This window comes from Dama dama, chromosome 23 (assembly GCF_033118175.1).
Source record: "Dama dama isolate Ldn47 chromosome 23, ASM3311817v1, whole genome shotgun sequence".
In the NCBI taxonomy this organism is placed as follows: domain Eukaryota; kingdom Metazoa; phylum Chordata; class Mammalia; order Artiodactyla; family Cervidae; genus Dama; species Dama dama.
Window position 1 is genome coordinate 51,776,876 of NC_083703.1, and position 15,739 is coordinate 51,792,614.

Below are 15,739 nucleotides of genomic sequence, written 5' to 3' on the forward strand. Positions count from 1 at the left end.
GTTGAAAGCAGCTGACAATTAAAAGTCCCAAGGGAAAGAAAAGAAAAGAAAAGAAATAATAGTCATTAGTCTGTATGTCTGAAAGAGTCCATAGCAGGGATGATTTTGAGAAGTTGACTGAAAAATATAACAGGAAGGCATTAACCTGGTCTTGAAAGGAGGGTAGTTTTGCCTATGAGAGAGCGGGAAGGCCATTCCAGGTGGGAAGGTAGTATGAGGGGATCATAAATTCAGATGTCTACATAGACCCAGAGGTAAAATAAATGTCAGAAAATAGGGACTGGTGAGGACTATGGTAAATTGAGGTGTCAGCCTTTGGTGCCAGCCTAGAATTGAATCTACACTGTTCAGTCAATAAGAGGAAGAACAAGCAGAGGAGGAAGAATTAGACTTTTTTTTCCAAGAGTTTAGTTTTCTTTAATTAATTAATTAATGTATGGCTGCACTGGGTCTTCCCTGCTGTGTGTAGGCTTTTAGTTGCCTTGAGCAGGGGCTACTAGTGGTGCAAGGGTTTCTCACTGCAGTGGCTTCTGTTGTTGCGGAGCAGCACGGGCTCTAGGTGTGGGGGCTTCAGTAGTTGCAGCACCCAAGCTCAGTTGCCTTGAGGCATGTGTAATATTCCCAGACCAGGAGTCAAACTGTGTCCCCTGCATTGGCAGGTGGGTTCTTAACTACTGGGCCACCAGGGAAGTCTGAATTAGAATTTTTTAAAGCCCATATGGACTAAACAAAATACATCTATAGCTTACTCTGGGCACATCGTCTGCCATCTTGAAGAACAGACATAGGACTGCAACTGAGGGGGAGACAAGTGGGGCACATGGACTGGTGGAGTTGGATAAAGAGAAAGCATCTAGCAAGAGTGGGTGGAATGAGATCAGAATGTGGAGATCTCCCGATGATCGGTCATCTCGAACACCAGAGTGTTCACGTTTCACCCAAAATGATGCTAAGAAGTTTGAGGTTTTTCTGGACACTCCCAGAGCACAGAGCACTTTGGAGCAGGGTAGGATTCACTGGAAACGATAGCTCAGGAAGATCTGTCAACAGGGTGTTAACCAGAGACCAGAAGATAAGTTAGGGGTCACAGGGATCCAGCAGAGGGTAGGAGCCTTGGAGGCTCCCCAGACGCAGTGACCGCGGTCTTTCTGAAAAGAAGCTGGCCTTCAGCCGCCCATACCATCTCTCTCCTAGTTATGTTGTTAGAAGGGTTCATTCCCCGCGGGTACTTTAGGGACCCTGTTCCAGCCAGCGAAATGGGGAGGGGGGTGTTGTTTGTTGAAGGACCTGTAGGCGGAGCAATGGCTAGAACCCTTAAAGATCCGAGGGCTACGCTTTTGCTCCGAAGGCTCCGTGCATGTGCGCACCCTGGGACGCAGAGCCAGGCGCATCCTTCTGACACTGCGACTGCCTCCATAGAGACCGAGAGCAGAGGCTGTGGTCCCCGGAGGCGCCTGAAGAGGTTCTCCCAAACCCCACCCCGCGGGGCCTTCTTTGTTCTGGTGCATTTCAGGGCCAGCCGGACGCCAAGGATGTGTCTCAGATCCTCAAGGCAGGGAGATTTCTTCCGAGGCAGGGAGATGAGACGGAAGAGGAAGATGCAGAAACCAGAGATCGCAGAGCGAGAATGAGGGTTCTTCCCCTCCAGGACAGGACCTAGCGATACCCCTATCAACTGCCAGGCGGGCTTGGAAGCCTAGGGGAAAAGGCAACCTTCAGGTGCCCCACCTAGCTCTGAGCCCCACCTTACGGCCGCTGCAGGGGGCGGAACACGAGGGATGCCCCTTCCAAGTTGGGCGGAGACGGAAAGTGCAAACCCCAACGCTGAGAGTGGACGCGCGTTGAGTCCATTCAAAGTTGCTTCTTTCTCTGGCTTCTGAGCGATTCCGGTCTTTGGCTACAGCGAACTCGAGGGCTAACTTCATCGCGAGAACTTCTCGGGCCCTGGGGCGTGGGCTCTCACAGCGCAGCCGCAGGGCCTCCTGACGCAGAGACGCATCGCCCGTTGGCGGTTCTCTGGCGCCCGTTTATTGGTCCGAAGCGCCCTCGCCCCACCTCCCCCGTCGACCAATGGGCGGGGGGAGGGGCGTGCCCTGGCGGCGGGCGGCGGCGGCGCGGGGCTCTCTCATGTTCTGTGTTGATCCCCGGCTGCTGCCGCGGTCTCCAGAGCTGCCGCCTCAGCCACTGCAGCAGCTGCGGTCGTCCCAGACCGTCGCGGCCTCAGGGTGCTTCCCGCACGGTGAGACTGCTCTTCCTTCTGCCACCTCCCAGTTTCATCCCACTCACAGAGATACCCTCCCAACCGAGCCACCGTTCTAGGTAGTCGGTGCCTGGGACCCCTCCGGCTGGGGCTGGAGCTGGAGGAAGACTCCGCTGTCGGGACCGGGCCAGGGAGGGCTCCTTGGCACCCGAGCTGGGGAGGTTTTAGGTCCCAGGGCCGCAGGTGACCGTTAGGTGGTAGAGTTGAAGTGTTTCCCGCGGGGCGCTGTCGAGGGCACGTGTGACACAGTGAGGGTGGGGGCCTATGGGGTCAGAGCCGTCAGCAACTCCCAGCACCCCCTCCCCACCATTGTCATCGCTTCGCTGCTGACCTTGGACGAGTAATCTCTGAACCTCGCGTGGCTCGGCACCTTCAGGGAGGAGGACAGTGATGTTGGGGGGTATGGGCTCGCGAAACTACTGCGTCAGGAGAGGTGATGGTGGGACAGAGAGGATTATCTCTGAGGGACAGAGCCGCCGCCTCGCAGCCCAGGAGGGATGTGATTGGGGGTGGAGGGAGGGGGCGGCGTCCAGACGCATTTGTCCCCTTAGAAGATGAGGATAGGATGGGGATGGAGGGTAGAGAGGATACAGATTCATATACCCAGGCCCCTGATGTCTCTGGGAGCTTGGTGGTTTACCACCCCGTTGTCACAGAGCAGGAGGCCTTCCTTTAGGTTCTGGACCAGTGTTTCTTTTAGTGAGCAGGGATCCTGGTGGACTGAGAAGGGAGACATTCAGTTGCTTTCCCTCTCGAATCTTGGCTTTGGGAAGTGTGGGTAAGGCGTTTCTCTGCCCAGGGAGCTGAAGCAGGTCAGAGGCAGCTGTTGCTCCCTGGACCTGGCCTCACCTGGGTGGGGCAGTCAGTCTGGAGGCTAGAGGTGTCTAAGCACCCTCAGGCTAGAGGGATTGTGGGGAGGAGATGCTGGGGAGAGGAAGGCAGCATTTCTTGGGGGAGACAAGAGGATGTGAGATGGTGGGGTCCTTTCCTCAGTTCAGCCCTGCTCCACCCATTTTTGAGAGAGAGACCACCCATACTTACCCTTGCAATTTTGGCCTGCTGGAGGAAGGAGGAAATGGAGTCACATCGAGACTGAGTTGCTGTAAAACTGCCACAACCACTCCTGACCTCCAGCCTTGCCTTTCCAGGCCTTGCTCTAGGTATGCAGGCCCTAGTGAGCTGGGGCTGCTCTTTCGTTGCAGAGCACAGGCTCTAAGCACATAGGCTTCAGTAGTTGTAGCACGAAGGCTCAGTAGTTACTGCTTTCGGGCTCTATAGAGCGTGGGCTCAGTAGTTGTGCCTCACAGTTGCTCCTCAACAAGTGGGATCTTCTCTGACCAAGAATCAAACCTGTGTCTCCTACATGGGCAGGTGGATTCTTTACCTCTGAGCCACCAGGGAAGCCCCATGCTTGAGCTTTGAGGAACAGCTTCTGTGGGACTGAGTGCTTAAGCCAGGACTGAGCCCAGAATTGGGGTGGGGAAGGTAGGAGATTGTACAGTTACTGGCTCAGAAAATACTTCAGTAGGTTGAGAATGGGAATTGAAGAATGAATGAGAAACAAGGCCCCAAGAAGCATGTCCCTAACCACAAAGCAGAGGACATGCTGGGGCTGGTCCTGTGATGGTTGGGACTTGGGGGCTGCAGAGAGGTGCTGGGAGCATGCAGCTGTGGGGTATAGGGTAAGAGGGTGGCAGGTCCTGGAGCTCTACTTTGCCATGGACAGACTGCCTTTGGCCCACTCTCCAGCCTTGGACGCCAAGTGTGGGACAGTTTGGAGTAGCAGCTAGCACCCTGTGTGCATAGCAGGAATCTAGGGGGCTGAGAACTCTGAGTTTCTGTGTAACTGTCTGTCTGCCCAGCTGCCATTTCCTTGTTTCTATTTCTTATGTCAGAGGCGCCAGTGAGCCTGGCTGAGCCCTACCCTGGGTAGGATAACCTTGAAGCAGCTAGGCTCTCTAAAGCTGAGAGGGACCTGAGCGGGGAGCTCTCTGTTTCCCATAGAGAAGGTTCTGCCAGTTTCCCTGAGAGAGTATCTGAGAGCTGAAGAAGTCCCCCAAGGCCCTTCTTTCAGCTTCCCAACCCTCCCCATCCCATGACTCTCCGTGGTATCACCTCTGACTGGTATCACCTCTGACAGCTCATTTAAAGAGTGGGTGTCTTTTTTTTTTTTGCTGGAATGAGGGCATTTCCCAGCATACATATTCTTCACATTTTCTTTATAAGTCCTTCTGGTTGAGGGAGGTGGACAGTGAGTTCCCAACAGTCTGCTCTCTGGCAATCCCTGGAGAACTTGCTGGCCTGGGAGTCAGGGAAGGGGGAGGCAGGATTATGGAAGGGAGAGGGAGGCCCCTCAACCTTTGAGCTGTTTTCTGAGAAGGCTAGAGTCTCTGGGGCCTGCCCTAAGGGCCATTCCTGACTGCTCAGGATTGGCTTGAAGTGCTTCTTTGATGCTGAAATTGCTGTTGCTTCAGAAAGCAGTCCTTTGGGGGATTTGTTCTGCAAAGGTGGGGGCAGAGTGGGGAGTGCTGTCACAGAGCTTCAGGCACCAGCTGCACCAGACCCACTGAGGAAGAGGCCATTGCTTATTCCTGTGCTGCAGGTGAGGAAACTGAGGCACTGAGGCATGAAGTAACTGCCATGCAGCCTGAATTTAAACCAGGTCTTTGGGGTTCTGGAGCCCATGCTCTTTACCATGGGCCCTGCTGCCTCTTGGGGGCTGAGCTGCTTGGGCCACGATCAAGATTTGGCTGGCACAAGAGGAGGCCTGGGGCTTCAAGGGTGCCTGGTGTTTCTCTTTGGACACAGCTGCTGCAGGAAGAGGCCTGATGCCCTCTTCTCCTGATTCTAATGAAGAATTGTGTGTGGCACAGGGTCTGGCTCACAGGGGACAGTGACCAATGAGGCTTTCTGCTGGGAAAGGAGCGTTTCCAGCCTTCTTTGGGCCTTCTCGTTCTCTGTTCTCAGTGCCCAAGGGTTACAAGGCAATGCCTGAGTGCTTGCTCTATACTGAGCTCTGCGCAGTGCAAGAGACACAGGTCCTGCCCTCGTTGGTGGTGGCAGTGGGGAGGTAACAGCCGATTGTGGCCAGGCTAGAAGATGCCCTGTGGGAGGCACCACTCTAGATGGGGGAAAGGGAATGCCTTCCAGCGCAGGGGTTGCTAAGAGAGCAGGGTGGGGAGCTCTTCTTCTGGCAGCCTCTGGGCCCTGATGTGCTACGTCTGCCTAAAGGGCCCACTGAGGCCCATTCTTGGGCTCCGTTTAGTTTGGTCCTTCATTCATTTAACGAATATAAAACTAACACAGCTGCTCCCTGCCAGATGCTGGGCTGGGTGCTAGGGACACAGGGTTTGGCAAAAGCACAGTCGCTGCCCTTGCAAGGTGGCAGACAGAGATATTAAACGACCCTAGAAGTGAGAAAAGGAATTCTTTTTGAAGATTTTCAGGCCTATCCTGGAATGGGAGGGGGTGGGAATGGGTTGTGCTGCCATGAAAAGGGTCCCAAGGCTGAGATGTGGATGGGAGAACAGAATTGTTCCAGGCAGATGGCTTGGGTAAAGGCAGGCAGGCAGGCAACAGGCAGTGGACAGGGGAGGAAGACAGGTATAGGACCATGCATATAAAAGCCCCAGGAGCCTTTGCTCACCAGCCTCTGTTTCATCCAGGCTTCCCAGGAAGTGTCCTGGGAAGGATTGCCATTTCCTACTCCAGGGGATCTTCCCAACCCAGGAATCGAACCCACATTTCCTGAGTCTCCTGCATTGGCAGGTGGATTCTTTACTACTGCACCACCTGAGAAGCCACAAAATTATGATTGTTGTTGTGTAGTCACTAAGTCGTGTCCGATTCTTTTATGACTCCATGGACTGTAGCCCACCAGTTCCTCTGTCCATGAGATTTCCCAGGCAGGAATACTCAAGGGAGTTGCCATTTCCTTCTCCAGAGGATCTTCCTGATCCAGGGATTGAATCTCCACATCTCCCGTGTCTCCTGCATTGCAGGCGGATTCTCTACCGCCGAGCCACCTGGGAAGCCTGGGAAATGGGGGGATCTTGTCATTTTTTTCCCTGGCTGTAGAGATGTGGCTGGAACAGCCTCCGCGCAAGGTAGGGGGAAGGCCTGGTCCCCTTGCTCTTGGCTTGTGTTTCACAGGCTCTGAGTCCACAGCTTCGGGGGTGGCTGGAGTGGGTAGGTAGGGCAGGCCGCTCTCCAAGGGCCAGACTTTCTGGAGACAGCCTTAGGGGCTGCCCTTCTGGGACTGGCCGAGTGTGGGCCTGCGGCTATTCCTGCATTCCTGAGGCTCTAGGTTTGCCCTTCTCTGTACCTCCTGAGGCTTCCAGTGGGGATGCTTCTCATACCCAAGCTGTTAGCCCTGCCTTTGAGGTGGGTCTTGGGCCTGGGTGGGCTTTTGCATTGGGAAATGGGGAGGGAGGTCAGGCCTGCTCCTAGAGTAGCTCAGCACCTGAGGGGCCTTGAGGTCATGCCCTCCACAGGCCCAGCCCCAACTCTGAGGCCACTCCATGGTTTTTCTTCATTCCCTGGACCAGCAGAGGTCATTCATACATCACTCATCTCTGCTTTAGTGTATGTCTCTGACAAATAAGGACACGTGCACGCATGCGTGCTCAGTCAGTTGTGTCCAACTCTGCAACCCTATGGACTGTAGTCTGCCAGGCTCCTCTGTCCATGGGATTCTCCAGGCAAGAATACTGGAGTGGGTTGCCATTTCCTCCAGGGGAAATAAGGACATACTTCTCTACATGATCTAATTCCATTATCTCACCTAGCTGATCAACTCTTATTTCTTAATGTCATCTAAGATCCAGTCCTGTTTATTAACATTTCCCAATTATCTCCCAAATTCTCTTTTTTAGGTAGTTAGAAATCCCCCTCTACATATATTTTTCTTTTTGAAACTGACATGGTGGGAAAAACCAGGTCAGTTGTCCCATAGAGTATCCTGCCTTCTTAGTCTCTTTGTGTATTAATTTAGCACAGCAGTTGGCAAACTTTTACTGTGAAGGGCGAGATAGTAAATATTTTAGACTTTGCAGGCTATGTGGCCTCTGTGGCAACTACTCAGAGTAGTTTTAATGTGTGTGCTCAGTCATGTCCGACTCTTTGCAATCCTGTGGACTGTAGCCTGTCAGACTCCTCTGTCCATGGAGTTTTTTCCCAAGTAAAAATACTGGAGTCAGTTGCCATTTTCTCCTCCAGGAGATCTTCCTGAACCAGGGATTGCTTTAGTGCAAAAGCAATTTTAGGTGGCAGTCCAGTGGTTAGGACTTTCACTGCTAGGCTTTAATCCCTGGGTCAGGGAATTAAGATCCTGCAAGCCTTGAGGGCACAGCAAAACAAAGAAACAAATAAAAGCAATTGTAGACAACATGTAAACAAATGAGTACTTGGTTGTGTGCCAGTAAAACTTTACAAAAAAAACAGGAAACAGTGGCAGCCTGACAGGCTGTAGTTGGCCCATCTCCTATCTAAAGCAACTTCCCTCTTTTATTAAAATTAGGTCACTTGTCTTGCAGAATATCTGGCCTTCTGGGTTTGTCTCCTTGCGTTCTTGTGGAGTCATTTAATTGGTTCTGCTTGCAGGTTAGACATTTGGGGCAGAAGTGCCCCGTCAGCGGTGCTGTGACTTGGTGCTGCTTCACATCAGTAGGCATACTTGTGCCCGGTGTCCCATTCTGAGTGAGAGGAGGCTGACTAGTGCAAGACTGGCTGATGTCACTTTGCTCCATGGCAAACTTGTTCCCTTTAACCTGAGGTCATCTGTCAGTGGTACTTGTGCATCTGTGAGCATCCACACCTTCCTGGTTTAGCATCCACTGATTAGTGTTGCTTCCAACATTTGTTTTTGGGGGGGGTTGCAGAATTATTTAGCATTCAGTCATTCCTTTGTTAAGAAAAAGCTATCCTTTAACCACCAGGGCAATTTGGCTTCAAGAAAGACCAGACAGACTGAATTAATTCTCTTTAAGATTGCCAGTTTTCAGAGCAGAGAGTTAGGGTGTTGGTATTGTCGGTAATGACAAATGAGGGTTTGGATTTGTTTTGCTTTCTTCTTTTTTTCATAATCACTGTGAATGCTCTGATTTTATATAGTTCCATCTGTTAACATCAATTGCATAATATTCTCTTTGATGCTGAGATGGTCCCAGCCCAGTGTTTCAGAGCTGTGCTGCTTACACAGGCTTCCTGGGGGTACCTCCCACTGCCTCTGTCCTGAGGCTGCCCTTGGGGAGCTGAACTGGAAGGCCTGCCAATCAAGCCAGAGTCAGAACTGTGAGTTCTGATGGGTGGCAACCCTGTCATAGGTGCCTGTTCTGTATATGGCCCTGTTTGGGCACCAGGAGGGAAAGCTCTAAGAACATGTCTTACTCTATAGGCCCCCGTATTTCACCCCCTTGAAGCATACTGTTAATTCTGACCTGGATTGACTTGTGCAGCGAGAATACTGTGACCTCTGGATGTATGATGGTACAACCTGTGTGTCTGGGCTGGGCCAACTCCTGGATCACCAGCACCGGACCTGGCCCCTGGAAAGTGCCAGTGAAGTCCCCTTCTTTTGCTGGCCGCCTCTTCCCACCAGCCTCAGGTCTGCTGGGCACTAGAGTTCTGGGCTGGTGCTTTGACACCCAGAAACTGCAGCTCAGTACATGCTGGCCAGGCTGTGGGTCAGTAGTGTGTCAGGCAACGGTGAGGGCTCTTGGTAAATGTGGAGTGGGTGGAGGAGTAGGGGGCAAAAGCCCCCTCTGCTTAGGGGGTGCAGGTACCACTTGGGCTACTGAGAGCCACAGGGATTTGGGTCCTTCCTGAAGGGAAATCTCTGCTCTCCTGCCAGCCACAGGCCCATCAGTGGCCCTGACCCTTGCCCTCCCCTCCGCACCCCCCACTCATCAGGCTCCTGCTGGTGTCCCTGGAACATGGGAGGCTGCTGAGCGTGACCGGTGGTGTCCGGCAGGAGCTGCGTGTCTCACCCTGTGGCAGGGAGGGCGTCCATGGCTGCAGCCAACAAGGGTGAGTGCCTGCCTGGTCTGCTGGGGTTTGTAGAGTCTTCTAGTGCACCCTGGTGGAAAGGGGTATTGTTGCATGTGGGGTCTGCGTTGGCTGTGTGTGTTTGTGTGTGTGTGTGTGTGTGTTTGTTTGTGTGTGTGTGTGTGTGTGTGTCTGAATGTGAGGTATGGATTATATTACATCAGTAATTACACCAGTGTTTGTGCTGGGCTTGTGCCCAGCTTGTGCCCAAGCCCTAGCAGGGAACCTTGGTGTGCTGACCTGTGGAGGTGTGTGCCCTCGTGGCCTCATGTTCCAGCCTCCCCGTTCCACTGTGGAGGTTGGGAGCACAAGGGGCTTGGTGTGAGGACTGAGGCTCTGAAGTGGGTAGGGCTACAGCAGGTTGTGAAGAGGAATTTGGGTTTCATTCAGAGTCCAGAAGGACTCATAGAAGGTTTTAGGTGAGGTAGGATATGAGGGTTAAATCTGAGAGACTCAGCAGGGAAACGTGGAAATGCCAGGTTGACCCCTTGGGCCTCCATTGAGTCTTCATTGTGTGCAAAAACCCAGGCAAGGACTGGCCCAGGCCCCCACCAAGCTCCTAATAATCTGCCTGCCTTAATTCCCTGACTGCCTGGCCTTGGAAAACCTGACCCAGTGAGGGACAGCTGAGGGCCATGTGATGGGTTAAGCGGAGGAAGAAAAGGTGTCTCTGGGAGGGGGCCTGGAGCTCCCCTGGGTGGTTCTTACCTGCCAATGATCAGTAGTGAGGTTTAGAGGAAGCTGCAGCCCCTTCTATGAGGGCTGAGTGTGGTTTTTGACCCTCTGTTTCTCCCACCCCCAGCCAGGTCCCATGGAGCCCAAGCCCCTTCCTGTCTCTGCCCTTCTCCCTCTCAAGGGGGTCAGCAGGAGGGGCAAGCGGAGGGCCTTAGGACTGGCAGACCTAGAAGAGAAGGCCTGAGAGATGGGGAGCTTGGAAAGGTGAAGGAGAGCACAGGGCAGGGTATCCTGAGCACTGGGGCTGAGTCCCGCACTGCCTGGGGTTTGGTCAGAGTCAGGACTCTCTTCCCTGTCAGCCCCATTCCCTCTAAGTGAAGGGTCATATTAGCTAATCCCTAAATCCCCCCATACCTTCTCTCAGGGTGTGCATTTTCTATGGGAGGACTAAGCAGGCAGGGGCAGATGGGAGTCTCAAGCCTTATGATCTCCATTGTCCAGTAGGATATGGCCTAGCTCAGCAGTGGATGCTGACTGATATGAAGGGGCAGTCACGGGGCAGGGCAGCGACGCGGTGGAGTAGTTTCCTGGGGCTCGAGAAGGCAACAGCCCCTGGAGCCCACTCCCACTTTTTGTAGGCAACAAGTCCAGAGTCCGGAGTATCCGCTTCGCAACAAGCCATGATGCAGAAAGCTCCCAGAGTCATGTCCACTTTGATGAGAAGCTGCATGACTCTGTGGTCATGGTCACCCAGGAGAGCGACAGCAGCTTTCTGGTCAAGGTATGTGCATACCTCTCCCCCTTATAATCATCAGCCATATTCCCTCTACCTTCTCCCTGGCCCTGCCCAGATTCCTGGGCCTGTTCCATTTCCTCTAAGCTGGCTTCATCTTTGTCCTTCCCTGGGCCTTGGTTTCCCCATCTGTAAAATCAAAAGTGTGAGACTGTGATGAGATGAGTGCACTTAGGACTTACTTGAATGGGAGTGGTGCTGCTGTTACCATTAGCATCTCCCCAGCCATTGCAATTGGAAGGCAGGTGTCCAGGCTTTGGTGTCACAGGCCTGGGTTCAGTTCTGGGCCTCCTATTTTGGCTCTGTGACCTTGGGCAGGTCAGCTCGATTTTCCTTCTCTGAAGCAGAGACAATTGACACCCCAAAGAGCTGGAAATGGAAGGGTGTATGTATGTGAGGCTAATTATATTGATAACATGGTGTGACTTTATTTACTCTGCCAAACTTCTGGCTGTGTTAAGCTCTTTGCAGTAGTATTTATCACCCCCATGATTTTCCCTTCTCCCTCTCTTCTAGTGTCCATACCTCGTACACCCTTGGCTCCTCCAACTGCTGGGACACTCTTAGATCCCACATCCATTTGGGAGGGGCAGGAGGAATTCTTTGGAGGGGATGGATTGGAGGGAAACAGGGAGTGAGGCCTTAAGGTTGGACAGTACACCAGGGCTTCTGTGTTGAGCCGTGGAAGGCATGGAGGTGAGCATGGTGGTTGGCATCTGATCTATTGAGACCACCCTGAGGAGGGACCCAGAGTCATAGCCATTTCTGCCCAAGTCTAAAACCCTTGCTCTTTCTCCAAGAGCTGATAGTTTCCCCAAGGGAGCAAACAGAATGAACCCAAACTTTAAAAAATACCTCCCTGCCTCCCACTGCAAAATCTATTCATGTCCATGGTAGAGAAAATTTGGAAGATAGAGAAAACTATAAAGAAATTTAAAAGTATCTACAATCATACTATCCAGAAATAACCATGGTTAATATTTTGATGTGTGTTATTCCAGTTTCCTTTATAGCTTTCTTTCCAAAAATGAAAAGCTGGTATACTAGTGTACATACTGTTTTTTGCTTGCTTCTGTTGTGATCCATCTCCTGTTTGTTTCAGTAAATAATTTTCCATGAGATTTTACAACTGCCTGATATTCCACTATATCTGTCATCATTGATTTAGCTGGTTCCCTGTCCCTGGTGTTACAGTTGTTTCTATTTTGTACTGTTATAAGTAGGGCAGTGATGGTTTTGTTTTGTTTTTTTACATCTGAGTATTTCCCCAGGGAAATACTGCAAGTGGTGCAGCTGGATCACAGGGTCACCATTGGCAGGTACAGCCAGAAAGCCCTCTTGAGAGGTGTGCCCTCTTTTAGCAGAGTGTGGGAGCCATAGGGACTGAGCTTTATCATGCAGTGACATCATACTGATCCTATTGAAAGGCTAAATGCTCCCCCAAAGGACAGGGCCATCTATTTCCTGAAACTGAGCAGGAGAGCGTGTGCCCTGCGAGCTGTGGATAACAGCACACACATTGCCCCTCCTGGACTGGCACTCCAGTCAGCCTGCCTGCCCGACAGCTACCCTGGCCTGTGACCTGTCACACAACTGAGTTTCTGAGGATGGCAAAGCTGTGTGTATGAACAACAGAAATTGCCCAGGCTGTGAATCAGGGCTGTTGGACACAGTGAGCCTTTGAATGGGCAGGCATCCATGTTCATGTGCCAGCAGGGCAGGCTGGATTCCAGGTTCCATGACTGGTACCAGCCTTGTGGGCCAGCTCTGGGCTGACAGAGCTCATCTAGTATCTGTTTTTATGATTCTGACCCACCCTCCATCTTGTGCTATCTATGTTGGCTGGTGGCCCCACCATGAGTGACTAGAGGACCAGTGTCCCTGGGCACATGCTGATAGTGGTGGGGGCAAGTGGATAGCTTGTGTTGTGGGGTTTTGAGCCCTGTGGCCAGTGGCTGGTGCCTTGCTGTGTGCAGGAGTAGCCAAGAGGTCCAGGGAGGACTATAGCTTGACCACGCTGTGGCCTTCAGCCAGTCATTTCCTGGCTTCTATTTTATCATCTACAAAATGGGCCACCAAGGAACTTCAGGGCCCATGAGACAGATATGGGCCAAGTGATGGGGTGGGGTCCTTGGAGAAAGGGCCTGGAGCTGCCAGGCCAGGGGTGTGCACCAGCTAGAATGATGGAGGGAGTCAGAATCCCCTGGGATTGTCAAGGAAGCAAGTGGAGGGCCCACAGGACCATCAGTGGTGCACCCTGGTGGACCCAGGGGGAGACTGAGAGTGAAGGCGCCTCCGTCCCCTGCCCCCCGCTGCTGCAGGTTGGATTCCTGAAGATCCTGCACAGGTATGAGATCACCTTCACCCTACCCCCAGTGCACAGGCTGAGCAAGGACGTCCGAGACGCACCTGTCCCCAGCCTGCACCTCAAGCTCCTCAGCGTCATGCCCATCCCAGAAGGTGCGTCCCCTGCTTGGGGTGCTGAAAGCTTGCCCTCCTCCAGCAGAGCCTGGGTGTGAGTAGGAGTGACAACATGGGTACTTCCTTCCCTCCCATCGAGGGCTGATGAGTAGCTCAGAAACCAGGAGACATGATGCCTCTTTATGGGCCTGCTGTGTGGCAACTTGGCAGGTTCCATGTCCCAGCCCTCATTCCTGGAGAGAAGTCCACGGGCTCACACAATTGATGTGTGTCTGCTCACTGCCTGATGGTTACTTCAGGGGGATGGTGGGAGCTACTGAGGAACTGCTCTGGGCCTCTAGCCCTTTCTTTGCCAGGGGAAACCTACTGGAACCTCAGGAACTTTGGGCAGCTACCTCCCAGCACCCACCAGACCTGAAGCTGCTTTTCCATACCCTGCCACCTTCAGCACCCCTCCTCCCAAAGGCTAGGGAATCAGTTTCACCGTTTACAGAAACCCCAGCTTCAGTTTCATGTCCCCCCTACCTCCACTTCATGACTTTGCCCTTAAGTGGGTTGAGCAAGCCTCCTCAGGTCTTTGCCTCTTACCACCTGATCTGCTCAATCCCTGCCCTGCTCCTCCCTCCCTCCCCCGTCACCCTCACTCCCTGCCTGTGTTTTTGGGGAATCCCACCTCTTGCAAGCCTGAGTTTGACTTCTGGCCTACATGTAGAGCTCATTGAAGAATGGCCAAGTTCCAGAGGCCTGTGTACACAGCCCTGGGGGCAGAGGTGGGGGGAGTTTGGGCCATCCTTGCTCCTCTAGAGGTCTTGGTGGTGGGTGGGGACCTGTGAGTGCTGGGGGGCAGGAGGCCACAGAGTTGCTGATCGCCCCGGGCAGGTTACAGCGTCAAGTGTGAGTACTCCGCGCACAAGGAGGGCGTCCTCAAGGAGGAGATGCTGCTAGCCTGTGAAGGTGGCACCGATACCTGCGTGCGCGTGATGGTGCAGGCGCGCGTCATGGGTGAGAGCTTGAGCCCGGGTCTGGCTAGAGGAGGGAGGCACCAGTTTGGCCTCAAGGAGTTCCCACCCTCCTTAAGTCTGAGAAAGGGATCCTTGTTTTGGCCCATTCCCAGCCTCCTTGGTGGGTGCCTTTCTCCTCATCCTCTAGCAGAGCTGGGAGGGAAGGTAGAGGAGTCCCCTTGGAGTAGGTGGGGCCAGGGTCCAACCTGGCATACTGACTTGTCACCTGTCTTGCAGACCGACACCACGGCACACCCATGCTGCTAGATGGTGTCAAGTGCGTGGGTGCTGAGCTAGAATACGACTCAGAGCACAGTGACTGGCACGGCTTCGACTGAGGCCCTCGGCCCCACCTGCCTCGGGGCCCCTCAGCCTTAAACCCAACCTCATCTCCCCAAATGCTGCGTGACGGTGTGGCTTCCTCACCCTTCCCCAGGGTGGGTGTGGAGGTGGAGGGTCCAAGGGCCTCTAAGCTAGAGCCTTGCCCACACCTCTCACCTCATTTGTGCCACCTCCCTGCCTCTCCAACATCTTCTTCTCCTACTTTCTCCTGTGTGCCTCAGCCTCCTGCTGGAAGAAATGGATTGAGCCCCCAAGGAGGCTATCTGAGGAGGGCCAGGCGAGGGCCTGGGGTGGGTCGTACCCACCCCCACCCTAAGCCATAAGGGCTCTAGTCTGAGCCTAGGAGAGGAGGGAGCTGGCTCTGTGGTAGAGCTGCCCCTATTACTACTGCTGCTGTCTCGCTTTAACCGCCTCTCCTGTCTACTCCCTTTTTTCCACTGCTCTCCATGGTGAGGAGGGAGATGCAGTCCCCAATCCCTACCCCCTAGGTCTGTGTTGTTTTTAAATGACTGGTTGGGATAAAATCCTGAAGAAATAAAACTTCCTGTGGATACCAGAGGCCAGCAGGGTTTTTGTTCTCCAGGGCCCTGAGAATGCCCAGTCCTTGCAGATGGGCCAAGGAAGAGTTTTGGCTACTTACTCTCTTTGGAAGCAGAGTTTCTTTGTGGTATTATAGTACCTAACCCTAAAAGAGGTATGTGCGGGTGGTGGCATTTTCGGCCTGCCAAGACAACAAAGCCTACACGGGGAGGGGCCTTCCACCCAGGTCACAGAGGGGTCTTGTGGAGTGGGGTGTTGTTTGGAGGGCTTGATGGGAGACAGCAGCACTCCTTTCTAGTCATTTCCCGGCTCCATGCACAGCTGAAAACCTGCCTTTGTAGAACCCAGCCCCCTTCCACTGCTCCACTATTGGAGTCCCCCTTGTGAGGTACCAGGAGGCCATGGTTTCACCTTGAGCTTTATTGTCACCTTAGGGCTCTCAGGCAGGTGGGACTGCTGCATGTCACGGGAGGGCAGGTACACTAAATTGATGTCAGAGCTGGGACCAGTGCTCTTTCTGTCCTCCCTACTCTCCTCCCTCTCCATGACCTGAGAGTATGTGGATCATTCCCAGGCTGCCCCTGGGGCCTTCTCAGATAGAAAGGAAAGCCCCCCTCAGCATTTTATCCCACACCCCCCTCGCCTGTACCCTTCTCATAGCCT

General features: G+C 53.3%; 1 protein-coding gene across 2 annotated transcripts; it reads left to right on the forward strand.

Moving 5' to 3' along the window:
- Positions 1-2,082: 2,082 nt before the first annotated feature.
- On the forward strand, positions 2,083-15,092 carry ADISSP (adipose secreted signaling protein). 2 transcript variants are annotated; one of them, XM_061126696.1, is made up of 6 exons: positions 2,083-2,239; positions 9,170-9,286; positions 10,618-10,760; positions 13,094-13,232; positions 14,073-14,195; positions 14,432-15,092. In XM_061126696.1, exons 2-6 carry the CDS (start codon positions 9,268-9,270, stop codon positions 14,530-14,532), a joined length of 525 nt encoding a protein of 174 aa, XP_060982679.1. In that variant the 5' UTR covers positions 2,083-2,239; positions 9,170-9,267; the 3' UTR covers positions 14,533-15,092. The 2 variants fall into 2 exon arrangements, with proteins under 2 accessions (XP_060982679.1, XP_060982681.1); XM_061126698.1 differs by having other exon boundaries at positions 2,086-2,239; positions 9,111-9,286.
- The last annotated feature ends 647 nt before the right edge of the window (positions 15,093-15,739 follow it).